Here is a 25,861-nt window from a genome sequence, read left to right on the forward strand (position 1 = left end):
ACCAGAAAGAGTAAGCAATAAACGGCTGCAAAGCACTTTCGGTACCCTCTCCATCATGGTGCACCTCGTAAACGCGGCTACGATGCTGCAATCATACCTCGCCCTGCTGATCACTCGCATCTCAGGGGTTCGTGATGAGCTTAAGGAGGTCACAGAGGTGTCAAGGCTACTCACTATGCTCCAGACAGACATGGCATGTGCCAACGGCAAGGCTTTGGCTTCAGTGATGACTTCACACCGCCATCTTTGGCTGACAGAGTCTAAACCGCCACCGCCAGTTCAGAAAACATTCTTGGAGCTCCCCTTCACGCCAGGTTCCACCTTTAGACCAGGGGTCAACAACGTCATCCAGCAGACTACAAAACTGTGTAAAGACAGAGAGACTTTGCAGGAGTTCTTGGTAACTGGACACCCTACTGCCACCGCTCCTCGGAGGAGCTGGAAGACAGGGCAGGATGTCCCGAGGGCTCCAGCAACTTCTTGGCCACCCTCCTCCCCCACCGAGACAGCAGGGGCAGGGAAATGGGAACCAGCGTTTTACACCCCGACAGCACAAGGACAGGTGTCGTGACCACCCTTACAAGCAGCGGCACACGGCTAAGAAGGATGGGCCCTGGCACCCCTCCTGAGGTGCTGGCGGTCGGTCTCGGCCGGGAGCACGGCTGGAGATTCAGGTGGAGTCTCCCTGGGTACTGGGCACAGTCCTGGGGGGATACAAACTCCCTCCTACAGGGGCATCTGGGTCACCTCGTGGAAGACGGGGTGAGGAAGGAGGCACTCCGGCTGGAGATAGCCTCACTTCTGAGCAAGGACACAATCAGGAAGGTAGAGGTAGGCTAAGTGGGTTCTACTCCACGTATTTCATAGTGCCGAAAAAGGACTGCAGCTTTCGGACGATCCTGGATCTGCGCGGCCTCAACAAATGTTTAAAGGAGCCCAAGTTCAAGATGCTCCCGAGACGACCATGGTTCAGCCTCCTGTTGTCCCTCCTCTCTGGGACCCAATGGCAGCTGCCGCTGAGACCCGACCTGCTCTCTCAGGCTCGAGGGACCCTCTGGCATCCAGACGCACGCAGCCTCCAGCTTTGGGCTTGGCCCCTGAGAGGCGTAAATGGGAAAGTCTAGGCTTTCAGGACAAAGTGGTTAACAAGTTGCAGAATGCCAGGGCTTCCTCCACCAACGCGTCATATCAAATGCGGTGGGGCATATTCTGTACTTGGTGTGAGGGTCATAATGTTACCCTCGAGTCGTGTGATGTACAAACGGTTTTACACTTTTTACAATCACTGCTTGATGTGGGCCGAGCGTCATCTACTTTCAGAGTGTATTTGGCCAGATAGTACCTAGCAAAAGTGCTGTATGCCTATCAAGTCAATGTTGTTGCCGCAACCAGGCGGGATGGACGTGTTGAGTGTTGCCTCCACTTCGCTGGAGGGGGATAGAGGCACACAGCAACCATGACTGCCCTGAGCTCAGTCCTACGGGATTTCGCTCGTCTGGCCATGCCTAGTTCACCGATTAATATGGTTTTGTGATACCAGATTGGAGTGATCCAATATAGTGCTACATAACGAAGGTTACATATCTAACCACAGATATGCGAGCTATTGGATCACTCTAATCCTCTTGTCGGTGATCTACGGCATCTAGAAAAGGACACGAGGTGGGAGTAGTGCGGCAGGCAGCTGTTTAAGGGGCCAGCCACAGCACTACCCGGTACATGTGACTAATCTGAAATTCTTAATCAGAATGTATCCTGCCGAGCGGAAGGATACCATATTGGAGTGATCTAATAGCTCACATAACCGTAATTACATACGTAACCTGTTTTCCTGTAGTCCCGCCCATTAAGTGCTGTCAATCAATATCATCCAACATAGCAGTTACAGCCAATTAGAACTGCTAACAGGGGTACAGGGTCTGTCTGCCCAGCTATCTGCTCTTTCACCACAGATGAGATCACTACACTGCCTGATACACCAGAAAGTGCTTTGCACTTAAATCAGCAGCGAGTTAAAAAACACTATGGACTCAGTTATGGCCAATGTTCCCTCTAAACTGCGGGCGCGCGCTCATCTTCCCTCGGATTGCCGCACAAAAGAAATATGAGCCTGCGCAGAGAAGTATGAGATTGTACTTCATTCAACGTTCTACAGTTTTTCCCATTAGTTAACACTATCAATGTTTCGCTCTACTGTGGGGAAAAAAGTGGTTTCTTGCATCAAAGGGTAATAATGCTCTCAAGAGAGCAGCCTAACCAGGCTGTATCACATCCGGCCGTGATTGGGAGTCCCATAGGGCGGCGCACAATTGGCCCAGCGTCGTCCGGGTTTGGCCGGGGTAGGCCGTCATTGTAAATAAGAATTTGTTCTTAACTGACTTGCCTAGTTAAACAAAAAATGTAATTTAAAAAAAAAAAAAAAAAAAATGTGAGCTTAGGGAGGAGATATGCTTTTCTCCATGATTGCAAACCCCACAAGAAAGCCAACGCATATCTAGCAAACGATTGATGAGGAGTTCGTATCAGATGGGTTTTTTTTCCAGTGACATCTTCATTCAATTGAATGGACTTAATTTGGGACTACAGGGTTGAATAACGGATTTATTTTCTAAATAAAGTGGCTATTTTCTCCTCTGATTTTAGCCCCCAAAAAACACTAGATTTCTCTACACTGCGCAACTATATTCAGTCATCATCAGTACAGACCAATGTCAAAGTTTTTAGATAAACTGAAAGCTGACTATGCAATGAGATTTGATGAGTTGAAGTCCCCATTGAGCTGGTGCAGTTTGTTACAGGGACCTGTTCTCTACTGATGCGCAGGGAGAGTCTTCTCCGCAAAAACTAGTCAACTGTGATATGCTGTGCATAAAAGGTTTCTATGTGTAAATGAAAACAAAAGATGAAGCTATGTATGTAAAACAGGAAAGTAAAAAATTATTCATGTGATGCAGGTCAACTGTGTTATAAGTACAAATGTCTTCCATTATTTAAACAATTTGATGCACTGAATTAGGCTAATCTTAAAGCACTTTAAATTCACTCTAAGTGAATTTTTATTTAATTTAAACAAAAATTCTTTATAAGATTATAATCCATAATTATAATGCATTGTGTTTATACCGGTTTTAGGAAGAGTAATCCCATGTAGAAAATGTCCCTGTAAATAACCTTCTTCCAATCTGGCCCCCATAACACAATAGTTGAGCCTTGCATTAAAAGGCTTTTAGGTTTCCCCAGCAGAACAGAAAAGTCAGAGGGTAGTGTGTGATTTCAGAGGTAGTAGAGACCAGAGTGTGTTTACCTGCTCGACAGCGTCTGGATGGCAGGTCAGCAACCTGGTACCAGCGGTCCTCCTTGAAGTCATAGCACTCCACACTACGGATGGCTTTAGGAGCCTGGCCACCCACCACTATCATCACCTAACACACACACACACGCACATAAACACACACACACAACAAGAGGGCTCCTATTTAGCTACATGTAACAGTCTCAAGGTATAAATAACAGTTTGTGTGTGTCTGTACGTGTGTGTGTGTGTGTGTGTGTGTGTGTGTGTGTGTGCGCGCGTGCGTGCATATGTGTGTTGTCTGACCTTGGGCAGGCTGATAGGCGTGCGTGGGCGTGTACGGTCAGTCTTGATCAGGTGGCGCTGATCAGAGGGCAGGAGGTGGTACTTCATGGCCTCGATCAGGAAGTCCTTGCAGATGTTGTTGTTTTTGATCAAGGCCTCCTCCTCCACTATCTACTCCACGGACACAGCACAGTGAGCACACAAAGTGCAGACAGGAACACAATAGAGCCACATGAAAATATTGTACATATTGTGCTTGTTTCAAGTTCACCATCTGGAATAAAACATATACACAGGTTTTCACATCTCACAGTATGATTTCTATGCTGGAGAATTTGGGAGCTTGATTCATTATTAATGCTACGTGAAAAAACATGATGAATGGTGGTGATGAGTGTGACCCACCTGCACCAGGTAATCTCTGGACAGTAGTGGCAAACGAACGTGCTCCATCAGCTTTGGCATGTGCTCCAGACGAGCTTCCTTGTTGTGTTTTATCCACGCAACCATGGCCTCAAACACCTGAGAGAGAGAACACAGAGTTAATTACATTTATGGGGGAGGACAAGAACTGGATCTAACCGGTGCTGTGACTCCCCTCTATCTGAACACACAGACAGACAGCCATCTGCCATATCTCTCTCTCTCTAGCTCATCCAACCTGCTCCGTTCCCTGAATATAGATAGGATCAGAACCATGATTGAAGAGACAGGAGACGGGGGCAGAGACATTAGAAACAGTGCTGGTGTCATGTTGGTGTGTACATGTGGGTTGGCTTTGCTTTGTAAGCACATTAGCAAGTGGAGCATGAGGCCTGGAGTGGGTTGGTCAGCACTGGCAGCAGCAGCTCTCTCTCCCTCTGTGGTAAGTCACTCTGGGACGGGGATCAGGCTGTTTGTGACATGGCTGTCCTCTACTACAGCAGGAGTGAGTCATGAGGAGTCTGTTGTTATGGTGAGTGTCGTCTGAATAAGACCAGGAGGAGAGAGCTTGAGAGCCAGAGCTCTACTGAGCTAATTCATAGCACAGAGAGTGGAGTTCCTGGAATGCACTTGTCTTGCATAGTAATTGGAAGTGAAGTACTCTTCATAGGATAGGAGCCTGCAGTGTGTGACTGAACAGAACAGAAGCAGAGGGAAGTTTGGGATGTTCTGGTGGCTGACCTTCTCCTCTGTGGACACGGTGAGTTTGTCGCTGGAGATTAGACTGCACACCTGCTGTAGAGACAGGCCCATGAACTCCTCTCCCAGCATCACCTCTGAGAAATGCTGCTCTGTTAAACAAACACAAGCACATTTTTTTTATTTATTTTTTATTTCACCTTTATTTAACCAGGTAGGCAAGTTGAGAACAAGTTCTCATTTACAATTGCGACCTGGCCAAGATAAAGCAAAGCAGTTCGACAACATACAAAAACACAGAGTTACACATGGAGTAAAACAACATACAATCAATGATGCAGTAGAAAAAATAAGACTATATACAATGTGAGCAAATGATGTGAGATAATGGAGGTAAAGGCAAAAAAATGCCATGGTGGCAAAGTAAATAAAGTATGGCAAGAAAAAACACTGGAATGGTAGATTTGTAGTTTGAAGAAAGTTAAAAGTTAAAATATAAATAATATGGTGCAAAGGAGCAAAATAAATAAAATAAATAAATACAGTAGGGGAAAAGGTAGTAGTTTGGGCTCAATTAAAGATGGGCTATGTACAGGTGCAGAGATCTGTGAGCTGCTCTGACAGCTGGTGCTTAAAGCTAGTGAGGGAGATAAGTGTTTCCAGTTTTAGAGATTTTTGTAGTTCGTTCCAATCATTGGCAGCTGAGAACTGGAAGGAGAGACGACCAAAGGAGGAGTTGGCTTTAGGGGTGACCAGAGAGATATACCTGCTGGAGTGCGTGCTACAGGTGGGTGCTGCTATGGTGACCAGTGAGCGGAGATAAGGGGGGACTTTACCTAGCAGGGTCTTGTAGATGACCTGGAGCCAATGTGTTTGGCGACGATGATGAAGTGAAGGCCAGCCAACGAGAGCATACAGGTCGCAGTGGTGGGTTGTATATGGGGCTTTGGTGACAAAACGGATGGCACTGTGATAGACTGCATCCAGCTTGTTGAGTAGGGTATTGGAGGCTATTTTGTAAATGACATCGCCGAAGTCGAGGATTGGTAGGATGGTCAGTTTTACGAGGGTATGTTTGGCAGCATGAGTGAAGGATGCTTTGTTGCGAAATAGGAAGCCAATTCTAGATTTCACTTTGGATTGGAGATGATTGATGTGAGTCTGGAAGGAGAGTTTACAGTCTAACCAGACACCTAGGTATTTGTAGTTGTCCACAAATTCTAAGTTAGAACCGTCCAGAGAAGTTATGCTGGATGGGCGGGCAGGTGCAGGCAGCGATCGGTTGAAGAGCATGCATTTAGTTTTACTTGTGTTTAGGAGCAGTTGGAGACCACGGAAGGAGAGTTGAATGGCATTGAAGCTCGTCTGGAGGGTTGTTAACACAGTGTCCAAAGAAGGGCCAGAAGTATACAGAATGGTGTCGTCTGCGTAGAGGTGGATCAGAGATTCACCAGCAGCAAGAGCGACATCATTTATGTATACAGAGAAAAGAGTTGGCCCAAGAATTGAACCCTGTGGTACCCCCATAGAGACTGCCAGAGGTCCAGACAGTAGGCCCTCCGATTTGACACACTGAACTCTGTCAGAGAAGTAGTTGGTGAACCAGGCGACGCAATCGTTTGAGAAACCAAGGCTACTAAGTCTGCCGATGAGGATGTGGTGATTAACAGAGTCAAAAGCTTTGGCCAGGTCAATGAATACGGTTAAGCAACACAACTAGGCTTCTCACAGAACGTTACACCCCTGAGAAATGACAAAGGTCATCAGCATATGGCCAGCAAGCTCCAGTAGTTTACCATGTCTCCACAATGTAAGGTCAAATTTGATATACTCAGTCTTGACAGCTAGCTGGGATACTGGGCTTTGGCAGAAGACTGTCCATGCAAAACAGGACAAGGGTAATATCTTCTAACAGTAGTCTTAATCAAGAACTTCCACAGGGTTTTTTCTGGATAAAAAATGAGTGTGGTAGTGGGTGTGACAGGGGGCGTGGTAGGGGGGCATGGCAATGAGCGCGGTTGGCAAACATTTTAGAGCCCACAAATTTCTCCATGGAGCTGAGAACGTATTTAGCAGTTTTAAAGCGACTTGCAGTTTTAAAGCGAATTTCCTACAATGCTACCCATTTTGCCATGCAGCCGAGAGAAAATGTTGCAGTTTTAAAGCTAGTTTCCTGCAATTCTATGCATTCTGCCATGTTCTTCTGCTCAAACATAATAACAAAATGAATACTGCTAAATTAATTGTTTTTGAAATTTTCAGTTCTCCCTGTCTAGCTTTTATTTTGGAGATTGTTGGTTCTCAAAGATTATATTATTTAAAAAAAAAAATATATATATATATATATATATATATAGGTCCATCATCTCACAGATCACTGCACCTGTAAATAGCCCATCCAATCTACCTCATCCCCATACTGTATTTATTTATTCATTTAATCTTGCTCCTTTGCACCCCAGTATCTCTACTTGCACATTCATCTTCTGCACACCCTACCATTCCAGTGTTTAATTGCTATATTGTAACTACTTCGCCACCATGGCCTATTTATTGCCTTACCTCTCTTATCCTACCTCATTTGCACATGCTGTATATAGATTTTTCTACTGTATTATTGATTGTATGTTTGTTAATTCCATGTATAACTCTGTGTTGTTGTATGTGTCTTACTGCTTTGCTTTATCTTGGCCAGGTCGCAGTTGCAAATGAGAACTTGTTCTCAACTAGCCTACCTGGTTAAATAAAGGTGAAATAAAATTTAAAAAATACAAATATCTGGTTTTAGTCTTTTGAGTCCTCTGAAACTGTTTTTCCATCCCGAAAATATATATTTTGAAATTATAATAAATGACAATTTGGACTTAGGTGACCGGAAAAAAGACTTAGGCGGCCCGCCCAAGGATTACAGTGGTAGAAAGTAGCCTATCATAAATGCAACTTTATACAGTATAGGGTTACGACAAAACCAGTATCACAATACAATAAAAGAAGCATGTCAAGGAAAGAAAACCTGAAGCGGAAACAAACATCATTATGTTGTCATCTAGAGTTACATTTGTTTCGTTTTCAAGCTACAGCACACAATATTTGACATAAAACAGGTTTTTGAAGATCCAAAGAGTTTGGTCTGCGCCTCGTTTTCATTTTTCCCCATGGAAAATCGAGTATTGAGATTCTGGTTTTGTCACAACCCTTCTGCAGTTAGCTTTTTAACTGCCTTCTGACTAAGACAGAGGCCAGTTTCTCCATCCCCTCCCCTATTCCCACACGCTCTGCCTGGTGAATCCTAGAAGTGAGGTGGGAGTCCACTCACCAGCATAGGCATGGGACTGGTTGAGGAGCTGTGTACATGTGTGGAGGTCAGCAAAGGCTCGGATGCCCAGACAGTTGGTGGAGTGCAGCTGGCTCTGCAGGAACTCACAGCACACCTGCCTCACATCCATCAGCTGCAGGAGACTGGCTGCAGGCAGGAGTACCTACAGAGACAAGCCGTAGGTCAGAACACACAGCAGGAGACACTATAAACATAACAGACATCCAAGCAACCCACAAAAGGGAGAGAGAGAAAAGAGAGAGCAGGCCACATAAAAGACACAGCCCACTATCTCATCAGGACAACTAATAGAATACACAGTAGCAGGGAACAAATCTCATTGTGCTTGTTTGTCTAATGCCAAGCAAATCTCCATGTTTTCATTTAGAACTCAGAGGATTTGAATATTATTGAATGGTTTGAAGAATATTTTGGAGACTCATTCCAATTTAATTCCAGAGTTAGAGTTAATACCAAAGTAGAAGCCAACCGAAACAGAGCCCAGACTCAGAATGGACAAAGGGCAGGAAACAGCCAAATATTTACTAGGATAAGGGCTTAAACTGGGAAAACCACAAAACAAGGACAGCAGGGATTACAGGGGAACTCTGCATCCCTGGCTGTTTCTCAGACTTTAACTGGACAACTGGAATAATATGTACTGGTGGTATATGTTGGTCAATTCTAAAGAAGCCATTTGGCTTCTCTGGTTTATTAGCCTCCATCCTGCCAGTCTGTTGGTACTATTGTGTGCTTTAACAGGCAGCCCAGCGCTCCCATTTGCCCACATCCCCACGCAGTGCAGACACATAGAAACTAGGTCACTTAGCTAGGCTCTCCTTTGAAAAGCCCTGTGATTATTCATGTTTTTGCCTGTTGCCCTTAGGTCTGAACAGGGAGCTACAGGCTGACTATTATAGTGGGTGTTTTCTGCAGCTGTGGTCCACACATTCTGAGAGAGCCCACACAGAAAGTACTGTAGCCCCACACACACACACACACACACACACACACACACACACAATGAAAAATGATCCAGTCTTATGACGAGACTTGGATGCCATTCTAAAACACACACACATCTAAGCAGGCATGTTGCAAACACAGAGGATTTCCCCTCGCTCCACGCACATTTCCTGAGCTAATAATAACAGGAAATACCCCCGCCTGCTGAAACCCTGGCCTCACCAGCAAGGAAGGAGCAGACTGTCAACGCAGGAGAAAGGGAAAGACCCGGGTAGGTGGAGACAATTCTATGCCACTTAAACAGCCAGTAAATTTGAAGAGTCCAATCAAGGAATACCAAAGCAACATGAAAGGATCCATGGAATCCAATGCTGTACTCAGTTTAACTTGGTTGAGACACAGATAGGGACGCTGGAGCTCACCTGAACGTTGTTCTCTGTTACTTCAATCTCAGCTGTATAGATATAGTCCACCAGCATCCTAAGTGTCTGGCCATCCACATCCCTGATCTCCACCTGCTGGGCTTTGCTCTCACTCATGTCCCCTGTCCACCACACACACAGTGAGAGAAACCACTTGAGAAGGTTTTATGTGACAAGAGGAAAAACAATCATCTCACTGTTGCAATAAAGCGGGCCTCACTTTTACAACATTTTTCAGTTGACCCATTACTTTCACAATGATGACAAATGTAATCTATACACACAAATGTATACACTTCAGTATTTACCTTGAACTATATGAAGTGTAATAATACCTGTGAACATGGCACAGAAGTAGGGGCTGCAGGAGGCTAGCACCAGCTTGTGAGCCGACACCTCTATGTTTCCCGCCACCAACAGAACGTCGCACAGCATTTTCTTACTGTAAACACAAAAGATCCGAAAGGTTGGCTGTTGATGAACGGTATTTTCAACAATCATTATACTGATGATTTCTTAAGAACTGTTAACTGATGTATAAATGCTCCCGCTGCATGCCAAGGGCATTGTATTAGGTAACTGCACAGTAGGCTACTCGGTGCCAACAATAGGCTGTTATGTATAATGTGTAGGCTATTAATGTGTATAATGAGTTATATTATCTGGGTTATATTATCGACAACTTACAAGGTTTATTTTCAATGATGGAAAAAGGGGATACTATGGAACTAGATAAAAACAAAAGAACACCACGCTTTGCAATGCAGGGGGGTCGTTCCATGTAATTTCAGCCATGACACCCACCATCTCAAATTGTTCTGAAATCGATTCTGTACTTAGAAACAGATAAGACCCCACGCCAATCCCACCCCAACAACATCCAGCCATGATTGGGAGTCCCATAGTGCGGCGCACAATTGGCCCATCATCGTCCGGGTTTGGCCGTCATTGTAAATAAGAATTTGTTCTTAACTGACTTGCCTAGTTAAATAAAGTGGGGGTTCCGTGGGTCGGTTTTAACAATGTCTTTGGATTACTTGTGTCTTACTCACTAACCAGGTTTCCATCCAACCTTTTTATGCGAGTAAAGTACATGTCAGATCAAAAATGTCATGACAAGCCTGATGGACACATAAAATGTTTCGGTAAACTTTCCAAATGTTGACAAAACAAAATATGCCAGAGAAGGTGGGAAATGTAGGTGGAAGCGCTTTTATGAGCAAATATTGATATAATAACCATCATATCAAAGTAAACTTGTAGTCACGCAATGACATGCTGTGTGGTCCTCCCACTATGACTCATTGGGAAGGAAAGCATGCCGTTTCTTAGGCTACAGATGAAATAAATTATGATTACTTCATTGTTGGTTTTAGAGCTTGCAAGAAAAGCTTTTCACTGTACTTTTGCATGTGACATTAAAACTTGAAGATGAAATAAGTTATGATGAACTTCACAGGGTGGTGAAAGTGCAAGGTGATGAGCTTGATGCTCCTTTCCAATAACTATTGAGGGTATTTTTCTGGTGACATGACCATCGATGCTTGGCTGCCATTTGACAAATAAAAATTCTCGCTTTTTTGTCCATAATAATATCATTATGTAGGCTATAGGTGTGCTCTAGCCAACAGCGCTATCCGCTCACACGGTATCAAATCTAAATGTATTCAACATTCTGGCTTGAAGAGGATTAGAGAGGTCCATTTCCAGACTTTAGTGTACTTAAGAAATTTACTCGTCATGTGTCCTGGCTAGGGTGAAAGCAACCCACCTCCTTAAGTCATTCATCAGCTGAAAAGCCTTTCTCATATGGGTGTGGTTGAAGGTGTGCATCCCTGCATCCACTGCATCCTCCTCGGAGTCACAGGTCGGCTGCTGGACACTAGATTCTTGACTGGTCAGGGATAAACTGGACATAAATAGACTTACCTAGCTAGGATAGCTCAAAGATTATTAACCTCAGTCATAAACCTTGCAGACTAAACTCCACACCATGGTGAAGGAGTGGAGCAGAGACCTGGCTTTGTGGAACCTAGCTCCGACTACATCCATTTTCCCAAATTCAATACACACACACACACATATATATATACATACACACACACCACCGTTCAAAAGTTTGGGGTCACTTAGAAATGTCCTTTTTTTTTAAAGAAAAGCACATTTTTTGTCCATTAAAATGACATCAAATTGATCAGAAATACAGTGTAGACATTGTTAATGTTGTAAATGACTATTGTAGCTGGAAACGGCTGATTTTTAATGTAATATCGACATAGGCGTAGTGGCCCATTATCAGCAATCATGTGTTCCAATGACACGTTGTGTTAGCTAATCCAAGTTTATCATTTTAAAAGGCTAATTGATCATTAGAAAATCCTTCTGCAATTATGTTAGCACAGCTGAAAACTGTTGATTAAGGAAGCAATAAAACTGGCCTTCTTTAGACTAGTTGAGTATCTGGAGCATCAGCATTTGTGGGTTTGATTACAGGCTCAAAATGGCCAGAAACAAAGTACCTTCTGAAACTCATCAGTCTATTCCTGTTCTGAGAAATGAAGGCTATTTCATGTGAGAAATTGCCAAGAAACTGAAGATCTTGTACAACGGCTGTGTACTACTCCCTTCACAGAACAGCGCAAACAGGCTCTAACAGAATAGAAAGAGGAGAGGGAAGCCCCGGTGCACAACTGAGCAAGAGGACAAGTATATTAGAGTGTCTAGTTTGAGAAACTGACACCTCAAGTCCTCAACTAGCAGCTTCATTAAATAGTACCCGCAAAACACCAGTTTCAACGTCAACAGTGAAGAGACGACTCCGGGATGCTGGCCATCTAGGCAGAGTTCCTCTGTCTGTGTTCTTTAACCCATCTTAATCTTTTATTGGCCAATCTGAGATATGGCTTTTTCTTTGCAACTCTGCCTAGAAGGCTAGCATCCCGGAGTCGACCTCTTCACTGTCGATGTTGAGACTGGTGTTTTGCAGGTACTATTTAATGAAGCTGCCAGTTGAGGCAAAGGGTGGCTATTTGAAGAATCTCAAATATAAAATATATTTTTATTTGTATAACACTTTTTTGGTTACTACATGATTCCATATGTGTTATTTCATAGTTTTGATGTCTTCACTATTATTCTACATTGTAGAAGATAGTACAAATGAATGAATAGGTGTCTTAAAACTTTTGACCGGTAGTATGTATGTATGTATGTATGTATGTATGTATGTATGTATGTATGTATGTATGTATGTGAAACGCCTACCTATGTTTGTACTCTGTAGTTGTGTTCCTTTCTTTGTTTCCCGAAATCCACACTTTTCAATAAACGTGAATCAAATACACCCACCGACTGTTTGCTCATTGCTGTAAAATGGCAACTCCGCGCAAATTCCAATTAAATCTCAACGAAGAAACAGTCGGTAGTTGTATTTGTTTAAGGTTTATTGAAAAAATATAGATTTCAGCTAACAAAATGGTTCACAACTACAGAGCACAAACCTATGTACACGGTAGTTGATTCATAATTTACATGTTTTGAAGTATTGACTTTGGGCGAATCGATGTGGTCGGAGCTAGTCATCAGAAACTTCCTTCACCATGGAGTTAAGTCAACTATCGTTACCCCAGCTTGTACAAAGATAGCATTAACAAAATACAACTGTAATTTCAAAAGACAATGCTGGGTTCTCACTGCTCAACAACTGAACAAAATATATTTTAAAGGACAACGTATAGTAACGTATGCTTCAGTACAGTGGCTAGTTTCTAGGTGGCTAACGCCTGTGCTGTGTGCTAACACAGAGAATACAGTAACGTTACTAGCAGCTGAAGTGTTGGTCGTTAAATAGTTACCTAGCTAGCAAGGTAGTAATTTGTCTGTTATCTTTAGCTATGACTTGGTTACTAGTACCACGATATAATAAGTATGTGTTACCCTTATTGACAAACTAGAAGATAGGTACAGCTGTCATGGGCTTGCTTTTTGTTCGCTTAGCTTGCTAATGTTAGCTAGCTACATCGGCATAAAAATGCGTGCAGTACAGTAGTTAGCTAGCAAGTTAGCCAGCTATTCATGGAAAATGCCAAATCTCTATAAATCAACTGGCAAGTTATATACGACAACAGGTATACAGTATTCATCGGAAGACTACACTTTCATCACGACCCCTCTGACAACTTACCCCAACGTTGCACAGTCCATGATATCAGATATGCTGCATGAGTTGTACCGGGGTTGGCTACGGGCCCATGCACAAAATGAATCGTTCAAAGTCCAACACAACACTCACTGCATGAGGTGGCTTATCGAATCTACACTTATTCATTAGCTGACAAATAAACCTAGCTAATAAGCAGACATCTTCTCGTGGTTACTGCTTATTTCTTTTCTACCCTAAACTATTACAAAATGTGTTATTTTCTGACTGAGCAAGAAAGGCTAGAGAACGTCTTTCCCATTCACTGCTGCTTCATCCTGCCCCATTTCCAATCGGCAAAGCTTTGTTCCACCAGAGAAAAATCTTGGTTCTGCTTGCTCCCGCGTTGCTAGGTTACGGCGTGTCAGGACGATGAAGAAGGATCCAATCAAGAAATTGTCGTTGTCGATTACAAACTAGCAAGCCATCAATTAGGTAACGTAGTAATATATCAACATAATCAGATAATTTAGAATACTCTTGTATGAACTAATTACATTTGAGTTAACTATTTTGAATAGCCTAATGTTAGCTATCACAAAGTTTTAGCTAGCAAAAATGTGTGGAAGCTTATTTAGGGCTAGCAGTGTGAGGGTCTATGACAGTGAATTTCAAATCTGAGAATGTAGGCCTAATGTGTTTCACTTTTTTTTTTGAAAGTCATTGTTTCAAGGTTGCTTACAATTCAGATAAAACAGCATGCATCCTACATTACATCAAAATTAGCTCACACACAAACATAGCTTTACATTTGAAAAGAATGAGGAATGTAGCTATAGGTTTAAAACAAGTAATGTTTACTGAATCCACAAACAAATATCACAGTACAGAACAAGCAGTATGTGATTCCACATACTGGAATACAAAACAAGGATACATATCTTAATGACTCATTGAAAGTTTCAACCTTCCTAACAGGTGGATATTAGGCCAAAGAGGTCCTTCAAAACCCCCACATTTTCAACAGACATTCTTCATCCTGTAATGACAGGACCACTGGAGCTGGATCAGCAGTCTGGGGTCACACCTGTCAAAATACATTCGAATAGATCACCATTAAAACAATTTCTAAAAGCCATGCAGTATCTAGTTACTATCCACTGGCAATTTAACATTTTAAACCAGATAGTCAAAGAAATGCTGCCCTCCTTAGGCTAAAGACAAAAACATACAGAAGTTCCTTGACTGAAAATAAACACTGAATTAATACAATTGTGTAGGTCATATCAAATTACATGTATGTAAACAGAATGCCTCTAATAAGTAAATGAGTACAACAAGTAAAATCACCCTAGTCATTCCAGTGCCATAAACAGGGTTTCCCTCCTTATAGGAACTTTTCCTCATCTTGGTCCAATCAATCCCTTGAGATCCTCATCAACCAGCAGGATTTATGAGGAAGAATGTGTCATCTATCCATTCTGTGGAAGAAAATAACATTTTAGAAATTGTCATCCAGACAGGCAAAAATGTGTTTCTCAGTGAAGTGAAATAGACCCAGGACTATTTCAATGACGCATGTTTGAACAAGGACCATGTGGTTGGAATTACTATCACAACTTGTCATGGAAGGGGGGTAGAATGCAGGACAAGTGGTCTCGTGTGGCTCAGTTGGTAGAGCATGGTGTTTGCAACGCCAGGGTTGTGGGTTCGATTCCCACGGGGGACCAGTACAGAGAAAAAAAAATTATGAAATGTATGCATTCGCTACTGTAAGTCGCTCTGGATAAGAGCGTCTGCTAAATGACTAAAATGTAATGTAAGTACTTGTCAAGTGTGTGATGTATTGTGTGTAGCCAATCCTTCAAAATAAATTGAACCAGTCATTTAACCAAATGAACCTAAGCTACTATGGAAAATACTTAGATGCAAGACTAGGCCTAGGGCAAAACTATAGAAGCAGTTAGAACAGGACTAATTGACTTTCCAATGTAAAATGGTTCATAACAAAAGCAGAACCCACAGGCAAAACACTGAGTTGATGAGGGAAGGGATACTTTATGTACGGCAAATAACTGAAGAGTCAAATCTTGCAAATAATACGCGGTTCTCCTTACTCTACCAGCTAGCAGTACTGTATCATTTTTAGTCAATAAGATTTTTGCAACGTAAGCTTAACTTTCTGAACTTTCGAGTTGTGTAGTCCACTTGTGTAGCTAGCAGGACTGATTTTGTGTTAGCTAGCCAACGTTTAATTACTTCTGCGTTATGAAAGGAACTAGACACGGAAACAAATGATCCATTGGTAGTTTGTTGTAACCAAGTATTGGTGCTAACCGTGTGTTATTGGATGCTAGTTAGCTACGGCGTCATAGGATACGGCACTGGGTGGGTTTCATGGAAGAATACTGTACCAAGTTATCTAGTAGAATAAACAAAGTTTGAGCCTATTCCTGGAAACATCGAACCACTGTAGTTTACATCAATTATAATTTCTAAAGTGGAAGTTGGAAAAGTTATATTTGAGTGTTTCAGTGAATGGTTAGTGAGGGAGGCCCTGCTCTCTCGCTTCCCCAGTTGTTTAGTTAATTTTCATTCCAATCTCCTTTGCATTAGCGTAGCCTCTCCTGTAGCCTGTCAACTATGTGTCTGTCTATCCCTGTTCTCTCCTCTCTGCACAGGCCAAATAAATGCTTCACACCGCATGGCCGCTGCCACTCTAACCTGGTGGTCCCAGCGCGCATGACCCACGTGGAGTTCCAGATCTCCGGCAGCCTCTGGAACTGCTGGTCTGCGGCCAACAAGGCAGAGTTCATCTCAGCCTATGCTACCCTCCAATCCCTCAACTTCTTGGCGCTGACGGAAACATGGATTACCACAGAAAACACTGCTACTCCTACTGCTCTCTCCTCGTCTGACCACGTGTTCTCGCATACCCCGAGAGCATCTGGTCAGCGGGGTGGTGGCACTGGAATCCTCATCTCTCCCAAGTGGACATTCTCTCTTTCTCCCCTGACCCATCTGTCTATCTCCTCCTTTGAATTCCATGCTGTCACAGTCACTAGCCCATTCAAGCTTAACATTCTTATCATTTATCGCCCTCCAGGTTCGCTTGGAGAGTTAATCAATGAGCTTGACGCCTTGATGTTCCTTTCCTGAGGATGGCTCACCCCTCACAATTCTGGGTGACTTTAACCTCCCTACGTCTACCTTTGACTCATTTCTCTCTGCCTCCTTCTTTCAACTCCTCTCCTCTTTTGACCTCACCCTCTCACAGTCCCCCCCTACTCACAAGGCAGGCAATATGCTTGACCTCATCTTTACTAGATGCTGTTCTTCTACTAATCTCACTGCAACTCCCCTCCAAGTCTCCGACCACTACCTTGTATCCTTTTCCCTCTCGCTCTCCTCCAACACTACTCACTCTGCCCCAACTCAGATGGTACTGCGCCGTCGCTCTCTCTCTCCTGCTACTCTCTCCTCTTCCATCCTATCATCTCTTCCCTCTGCTCAATCCTTCTCCAACCAATCTCCTGATTCTGCCTACTCAACCCTCCTCTCCTCCCTTTCTGCATCCTTTGACTCTCTATGTCCCCTATCCTCCCGGCCGGCTTGGTCCTCCCCTCCTGCTCCGTGGCTTGACGACTCATTGCGAGCTCACAGAACAGGGCTCCGGGCAGCCGAGCGGAAATGGAGGAAAACTAGCCTCCCTGCAGACCTGGCATGTTTTCACTCCCTCGTCTCTACATTTCTTCCTCTGTTTCTGCTGCTAAAGCCACTTTCTACCACTTTAAATTCCAAGCATCTGCCTCTAACCCTAGGAAGCTCTTTGCCACCTTCTCCTCCCTCCTGAATCCTCCCCCCCCCTCCCTCTCTGCGGATGACTTCGTCAACCATTTTGAAAAGAAGGTTGACGACATCCGATCCTCGTTTGTTAAGTCAAACGACACCGCTGGTCCTGCTCACACTCCCCTCTCTCTCCAGATTAAATCTTGTGACGGCCGGCCGCCCAACAACCTGCCCGCTTGACCCTATCCCCTCCTCTCTTCTCCAGACCATTTCTGGAGACCTTCTCCCTTACCTCACCTAGCTCATCAACTCATCCTTGACCGCTGGCTACGTCCCTTCCGTCTTCAAGAGAGCGAGAGTTGCACCCCTTCTCAAAAAACCTACACTCGATCCCTCCGATGTCAACAACTACAGACCAGTATCCCTTCTTTCTTTTCTCTCCAAAACTCTTGAGCGTGCCGTCCTTGGCCAGCTCTCTTGCTAGCTCTCTCAGAATGACCTTCTTGATCCAAATCAGTCAGGTTTCAAGACTGGTCATTCAACTGAGACTGCTCTTCTCTGTGTCACGGAGGCTCTCCGCACTGCTAAAGCTAACTCTCTCTCCTCTGCTCTCATCCTTCTAGACCCATCTGCAGCCTTTGATACTGTGAACCATCAGATCCTCCTCTCCACCCTCTCCGAGTTGGGCATCTCCGGCACGGCTCACTCTTGGATTGCGTCCTACCTGACAGGTCGCTCCTACCAGGTGGCGTGGCGAGAATCCGTCTCCGCACCACGTGCTCTCACCACTGGTGTCCCCCAGGGCTCAGTTCTAGGTCTTCTCCTATTCTTGCTATACACCAAGTCACTTGGCTCTGTCATATCCTCACATGGTCTCTCCTATCATTGCTACGCAGACGACACACAATTAATCTTCTCCTTTCCCCCTTCTGATAACCAGGTGGCGAATCGCATCTCTGCATGTCTGGCAGACATATCAGTGTGGATGACGGATCACCAACTCAAGCTGAACCTCGGCAAGACGGAGCTGCTCTTCCTCCCGGGGAAGGACTGCCCGTTCCATGATCTCGCCATCACGATTGACAACTCCATTGTGTCCTCCTCCCAGAGTGCTAAGAGCCTTGGCGTGACCCTGGACAACACCCTGTCGTTCTCTGCTAACATCAAGGCGGTGACCCGATCCTGTAGGTTCATGCTCTACAACATTCGCAGAGTACGACCCTGCCTTACACAGGAAGCGGCGCAGGTCCTAATCCAGGCACTTGTCATCTCCCGTCTGGATTACTGCAACTCGCTGTTGGCGGGGCTCCCTGCCTGTGCCATTAAACCCCTACAACTCATCCAGAACGCCGCAGCCCGTCTGGTGTTCAACCTTCCCAAGTTCTCTCACGTCACCCCGCTCCTCCGCACACTCCACTGGCTTCCAGTTGAAGCTCGCATCTGCTACAAGACCATGGTGCTTGCCTACGGAGCTGTGAGGGGAACGGCACCTCCGTACCTTCAGGCTCTGATCAGTCCCTACACCCAAAGAAGGGCACTGCGTTCATCCACCTCTGGCCTGCTCACTTCCCTACCTCTGCGGAAGCACAGTTCCCGCTCAGCCCAGTCAAAACTGGCACCCCAATGGTGGAACAAGCTCCCTCACGACGCCAGGACAGCGGAGTCAATCACCACCTTCCGGAGACACCTGAAACCCCACCTCTTTAAGGAATACCTGGGATAGGATAAAGTAATCCTTCTAATAGATGTACTATTGTAAAGTGGTTGTTCCACTGGATATCATAAGGTGAATGCACCAATTTGTAAGTCGCTCTGGATAAGAGCGTCTGCTAAATTACGTAAATTTTCTTTTTTGGAAAAACCATCTGGACTAATGTGTCAAGAACCCAGGAACTCCAAGCTCCTGTCTAAAATGGCTTTTGGTTATTATTATCAAACAAAAAAGGTCCAGAATCACATCCAAGCTTGACTTTTTAGGTTGTTGTATTTACACTGTTAAGATAACAGCTAAAGACACCAATTTCCAGAAAGTACAAATATAATGGATTTACTTATTTATCTGGAATTAGTGACAGACTGTTGAGCTATAGTTCAGATGAATGCATGTTTGACCAACATGTGAAAACCTGACTGTAGTACAGAGCTTAACCCCTCAATGGGACTCCATGTTAAAGATTAAATATTGATATTATGTAATAATGTCTTGTGTATAAAGTATTGTAACAAACCTGATGTCTTATGGAAGCATATCCTATGGACTTTCAGCTGGAATTCTACAGCTCGGAGTACCATGGAGATTCCCATGATGTAGAGGATACAGTTTAGGTATCTCCAGCCTATTTGTTCACTAAGGGTGTTGGAACAGAGCTCTAGAATTCATTTTATGAAGAAATAGACATTCTGAAGGTAATATGTATATGGTGAAAGATATACAAAATAGTCTATTCATTACTCTTCCAAATGTGATTGATTGAATAGAAAATATAGTTTGCCTTGAATAGCTATCAAAACAAGAGTGGGTAGAAAATAAGTAAAGAATACATTCAGTAAAATCTAGGAATTAATTTCAAGGTGCTTAAAAGCACAAACCCTGATTACGTTTTCCGTACCACAGCAGGTTACTTACTGTTGTTTCATACCCTAAGTTATACCTAATTTAATTCAAAGTACCAAATAAGGTATTTTTTGGACCATTCCTCTTTACAAAACTGTTTCAGTTCAGCAATATTCCTGGGATGTCTGGCGTGAACTGCTCTCAAGGTCATGCCACAGCATCTCAAATCGGGTTGAGGTCAGGACTCTGACTGGGCCACTCCAGAAGGCATATTTTCTTCTGTTGAAGCCATTCTGTTGTTGATTTACTTCTGTGATTTGGGTCATTGTCTTGTTGCATCACCCAACTTCTGTTGAGCTTTAATTGGCAGACAGAAAGCCTAACATTCTCCTTAAAAATGTCTTGATAAACTTGGGAATTCATTTTTCCGTTGATGATGGCAAGCTGTCCAGGCCCTGAGGCAGCAAAGCAGCCGCAAACCATGGTGCTCCCTCCACCATACTTTACAGTTGGGATTAGGTTTTTATGTTGGTGTGCTGTGCCTTTTTTTCTCCACACATAGTGTTGTGTTCCTTCCAAACAACTCAACATCTGTCCACAGAATATTTTGCCAGTAGCGCTGTGGAACATCCAGGTGCACTTTTGCAAACTTCTGACATGCAGCAATGTTTTTTTTGGACAGCAGTGGCTTCTTCCGTGGTGTCCTCCCATGAACACCATTCTTGTTTAGTGTTTTACGTATCGTAGACTCGTCAACAGATGTTAGCATGTTCCAGAGATTTCTGTAAGTCTTTAACTGACACTATATGATTCTTCTTAACCTCCTTGAGCATTCTGCGCTGTGCTCTTGCAGTCATATTTGCAGGATGGTCACTCCTAGAGTAGCAACAGTGCTGAACTTTCTCCATTTATAGACAATTTGTCTTACCGTGGACTGATGAACAGCCAAGGCTTTTAGAGATACTTTTGTAACCCATTCCAGCTTTATGAAAGTCAACAATTCTTAATCTTAGGTCTTCTGAGATCTTTTGTTCGAGACATGGTTCACATCAGGCAATGCTTCTTGTGAATAGCAAACTCAAATTTTGTGAGTGTTTTTTATAGGGAAATGCAGTTCTAACCAACATCTCCAATCTCGTCTCATTGATTGGACTCCAGGTTAGCTGACTCCAATTAGCTTTTGGAGACACTATGTGTGTTTATTGTTGTGACTTAGATGAAGATCAGATCAAACTTGATGATGATCAATTTATGCAGAAATCCAGGTAATTCCAAAGGGTTCACATACTTTTTCTTGCCTTGTTACTGAATTCCTTTGTGGTTCTACTGTCAAATACAAAAACTGGAACGCTTAGATAAAACCTGTTTTCAGAATTTGAAGTAGTTGAGAAGTGAAACAATGTTCATGGTAACAACTATGGCATAATCACCATAGTAATGATACAATTATTTATTAACATTCAAACTAAATGGGAATCACAAATCAAACTAAAACAAATAGCCTACATTTCAGGAACAGCAGCAGTGAACCTAGAATACTTAAAAAGTGTGACCTAGTCCTTACAGCCTAAATACTGCATGGAGATTTTCCTTTGACCAAACGCTATTGGGCAATTTTTATCATATACTTTGGTATAGTGCCGGGGCAAGTAATAATATATTTTATGGCCAATATAACTTCAGTTGCCTTTTAACTAATAAGATGCAGAAAATGACTAAAATCAAGTTCACTGCAATTGACTACATGGCTCTAGTAAGTCAAACATGGGGTCCCATATTAATAACACTCCAACTTAAATCCAAATATTTCAAACAAAATGCAGTTTACTTACAACACATTACCTAAAGAAAATGCACTAACAAGCAAAGAGACTTAGCTATTAACTTAATTTCAATAATATCTGGGCAAAATACAAAACCACAGTCCTCCACTGCTCAAAACAAAATAATCCAAAGGAGTAGTCCTATTACTTGTGGACAATGGACATTTAGACCTAAGTTATTTGAGACCTTTCGGAGTGAAGACATCTGCCTTCTAGTGCTCTGCAGTTGCTATGGGCATGAAGACCGCTGTCTAGAAATTTACAGGGCATTCGGAAGGTATTCTAACCTTGTGACTTTTTCCACATTTTGTTTTGTTACAGCCTTATTATAAAATTGATTAAATTGTTTTGTCCCCCCCTCAGTCTACACACACTACCCCATATTGACGAAGCAAAACCGGTTTGACATTTTTGCAACTGTATAAAAAAAATATATACTGAAATATCACATTTACCTAAGTATTCAGACCCTTTACTCAGTACTTTGTTGAAGCACCTTTGGCAGCGATTACAGCCTCAAGTCTTTTGGGGTATGATGTTTCAAGCTTGGCACACCTGTATTTGGGAAGTTTCTCCCATTCTTCTCTGCAGATCCTCTCAAGCTCGGGCAGGTTGGATGGGGAGCGTTGCTGCACAGCTATTTTCAGGTCCCTCCAGAGATGTTCGATCAGGTTGAAGTCCGGGCTCTGGCTGGGCAACTCAAGGATATTCAGAGACTTGTCTCGAAGCCACTCTTGCGTTGTCTTGGCTGTGTGCTTAGGGTCGTTGACCTGTCGGAAGGTGAACCTTCGCCCCAGTCTGAGGTCCTGAGCTCTCTGGAGTAGGTTTTCATTAAGGATCTCTCTGTACTTTGCTCTGTTCATCTTTCCCTTGATCCTGAATAGTAAGGATTGTGCCAAGTTTCCTCCAAACGTGACGCTTGGCATTGAGGTCAAAGAGTTCAACATTGGTTTCATCAGACCAGAGAATCTTGTTTCCTTCCCTGTAGCTCAGTTGGTAGAGCATGGTGTTTGCAACACCAGGGTTGTGGGTTTGATTCCCACAGGGGGCCAGCACAGGAAAAAAAAATAAAAAAATGTATGAAATGTATGCATTCACTACTGTAAGTCGCTCTGGATAAGAGCGTCTGCTAAATGACTAAAATGTCTGAGTCCTTTAGGTGCCTTTTGGCAAACTCTAAGCAGGTGGTCATGTGCCTTTTACTGAGGAGTGGCTTCCATCTGGCCAATCTACCATAAAAGCCTGATTGGTGGAGTACTGCATAGGTTGTCCTTCTGGAAGGTTCTCCCATCTCCACAGAGGAACTCTGGAGCTCTGTCAGAGTGATCATTGGGTTCTTGGTCATCTCCCTAACCAAGGCTCTTCTCCCCTGATTGCTCAGTTTGGCCTGGCGGACAGCTCTAGGAAGATTCTTGGTGGTAACAAACATCTTCCATTTAAGAATGATGGAGGCCTGTGTTTTTGGGGACCTTCAATACTGCTGAAATTTGTTGATACCCTTCCCCAGATCTGTGCCTCAACACAATCCTGTCTCGGAGCTCTACGGACAATTCCTTCAACCTCGTGTCTTTGTTTTTGCTCTGACATGCACTGTCAACTGTGGGACCTTTTATAGACAGGTGTGTGCCTTTCCAAATCATGTCCAATCAATTGAATTTACCACAGGTGGACTCCAATCAAGTTGTAGAAACATCAAGGATTATCAATGATAACAGGATGCACCTGAGATTAATAGCAAAGGGTCTGAATACTTATGTAAATAAATTATATATAAAACATTTATAAAAACCTGTTTTCGCTTTGTCATTATGGGGTATTGTAGGTGGATTGATGACAAAAAATATATATTTTATCCATTTTAGAATAGGACTAACGTAACAATGTGGAAAAAGTCAAGGGGTCAGAATACTTTCAGAATGTACTGTAGTTATGAAGGTAGAGACATCTGCTTCCAAGAGTATCTGTAGTTAGTTGCTAGATGGCCAAAGTTACTCTGGCTAGATGGCAAGGAACTCTAGCTACCTATTTAGGCCAGCTTTAAATAGTGAATACTGTAGTAACTTTCCTGTCTGAAACACTTGGGCTCAGTATTCCGTCACTCTTGTGCCATTATAGAATGTTTGGTCGGAACAATGTTATTAAGAGTTCATCATTTTTACTAGGCAGCGGTGTAAAGTACTTAAGTAAAACATACTTTAAAGCACTACAAAAGTAGTTTTGGGGGGTATCTGTACTTTACTATTTATTTGACAACTTTTACTCCACTACATTCCTAAAGAAAATTATGTACTTTTTACTCCTTACATTTTCCCTGACACCCAAAAGTACTCGTTACATTTTGAATGCTTAGCAGGACAGGAAAATGGTCTAATTCACACACTTATCAAGAGAAAATCCAAGGTCATCCTTACTGCCTCATCTGACAGACTCACTAAACACAAACGCTTTGTTTGTAAATTGTCTTGAGTGTTGAAGTGTGCCCTTGGCCATCCATAATTATTTTATTTAAGTAAATTAAGAAAACAACACCGTCTGGTTTGCTAAATATAAGGAATTTGAAATGATTTATACTTAAGTATATTTTAGCAATTACTTTTACTTTTGATACTTAAGTACATTTAAAACCAAATACTTTGACTTTTACTCAAGTAGTATTTTACTCAGTGACTTTCACTTGAGTCATTTTCTTTTAAGGCATCTTCACTTTTACAATTGGGTACTTTTTCCACAAGTTACTTGGGGTATGGGACTGCTTTCAGTGAGATTTGATGGGGCTCCCCCCACTATAGTTGCCATAGCCACCAACATATCCATTTTAAGACCTTGCTTCCCTCCCGCCACGGGGTTCCAGCAGCCTGCATTTCTTGCTTGGTGAGGGCTTTTTCGCCTCAACTTTATGGCCATTAATGGTGTGGAACTAAAGAACAACTGCTTAGTCGGCACAATCATTATCTTCGAAAAACAAAACCCTCTTCTTACCAGTTTGATTATTGATAATATCCTCGGCCTTCTCGATAGTACCGAACTGAAATTACTCGTTCAGAAGTTCATCCTCTGTAGCTTCTTTAACCACCGATAAATGTTTTCTTAATCTTTGCCAGGTCCTCCCGCATCTTCATGTGCCACTGTACCTTTCTGTTCAACATTGTTGCCACCCAGGGCATGAGCCCGCGCGGACATTGCAGCGTCTGCCTCCACAGCACTAGCAGTTACAAAACCAGACCGCAGTAGTTGCAGGTTCTGAATAACTACGCAATCGGTTAGCTCGCCATACTGTTCAAATGGTTTACCAAGGCGATCGTCAGTGGTGTAAACATTTTGTCCACCAACAAAGAGCTTGCAGAGTTGATTTTACAGCTCTAGTATCTTGCTTTGATTATGCTATGTCAACACTGACTTGACCGTGCTTCTCCCGGTGTCTAAAATGGCAGATGTAGAGATCACCGAGGGAGACAGATGGTGGGGGTTGACGTAATGAGTACAAGTCCCCTAGTGGCAAGCTATTGTAAATTGTTGGCATATTTGGCCTATTATAGTACAAAATTATCATTTTGACAGCAAAAAGGGTAAATGCTGACATTTTGTATATTTCCATAACCACAGACCTAATATTTGTGCACATTGGTAACTTGGAATAATAATCTAAATTAAAAATCAGCCCTGTCATGTAATTTGAACAGGACAACCTAGAATTATATGTAATGGTATGGAGTAGTTTATTTTTGGCTACCTGTGCAGCAAAAAAATTGGGAGTGTTGAAAGGCTGTAAAGCAGATGCACTGGAGAAAAATCCCAATACTCACGGCCATTATCAAAACAAACTAGTGTCAGACAAATGTGTCTATTGACATGGGATGTTACCTGCAAAATTCTTGTCCCATTAAAAAATAAAATCTGATTATAAACCAAGAATCCCTTTCATTGAAAATGTGATTCAAAAAAGCCTTTACAGTATTAGCAAGAATGCTTTTTTGGTATTAGCATAACACAGGAAATGGTAGAGGGCCTAAAAAAATGCGTGACTGTTGGCCAGTTAGCAGTCCCAGATTAGTCCATTCATGAACAAGAAAGTTGTGATAGAAAGAGAGTGATAGTATGTCAGTATGGTGTGCAACTACCTCATGATAGGACTGTGATCCTGAATGATCTGAAGG

The 25,861-nt window shown here is 43.0% G+C and overlaps 1 protein-coding gene across 2 annotated transcripts in view; it reads right to left on the reverse strand.

Moving 5' to 3' along the window:
* Window positions 1–25,810, reverse strand: part of LOC115174793 (kelch-like protein 3) — a 37,965-nt gene extending 12,155 nt beyond the window's left edge. The window contains exons 1-11 of one of the 2 annotated variants that reach the window (XM_029733712.1): window positions 24,687–25,810; window positions 14,892–15,022; window positions 13,587–14,628; window positions 11,175–11,297; window positions 9,739–9,845; window positions 9,404–9,525; window positions 8,016–8,178; window positions 4,742–4,851; window positions 3,983–4,099; window positions 3,599–3,748; window positions 3,305–3,422 (exon numbers count right to left, since the gene is read on the reverse strand). In XM_029733712.1, the coding sequence (XP_029589572.1) occupies window positions 3,305–3,422; window positions 3,599–3,748; window positions 3,983–4,099; window positions 4,742–4,851; window positions 8,016–8,178; window positions 9,404–9,525; window positions 9,739–9,845; window positions 11,175–11,297; window positions 13,587–13,606 (1,030 nt within the window). In that variant the 5' untranslated portion in view covers window positions 13,607–14,628; window positions 14,892–15,022; window positions 24,687–25,810. Of the gene's footprint in view, window positions 1–3,304; window positions 3,423–3,598; window positions 3,749–3,982; window positions 4,100–4,741; window positions 4,852–8,015; window positions 8,179–9,403; window positions 9,526–9,738; window positions 9,846–11,174; window positions 11,298–13,586; window positions 14,629–14,891; window positions 15,023–24,686 lie in introns of those variants that run through there. The other variant, XM_029733703.1, reaches the window with a different exon arrangement.
* Window positions 25,811–25,861: the final 51 nt, after the last annotated feature.

The sequence above is a fragment of the Salmo trutta genome, chromosome 3, assembly GCF_901001165.1.
Source record: "Salmo trutta chromosome 3, fSalTru1.1, whole genome shotgun sequence".
In the NCBI taxonomy this organism is placed as follows: Eukaryota; Metazoa; Chordata; class Actinopteri; order Salmoniformes; family Salmonidae; genus Salmo; species Salmo trutta.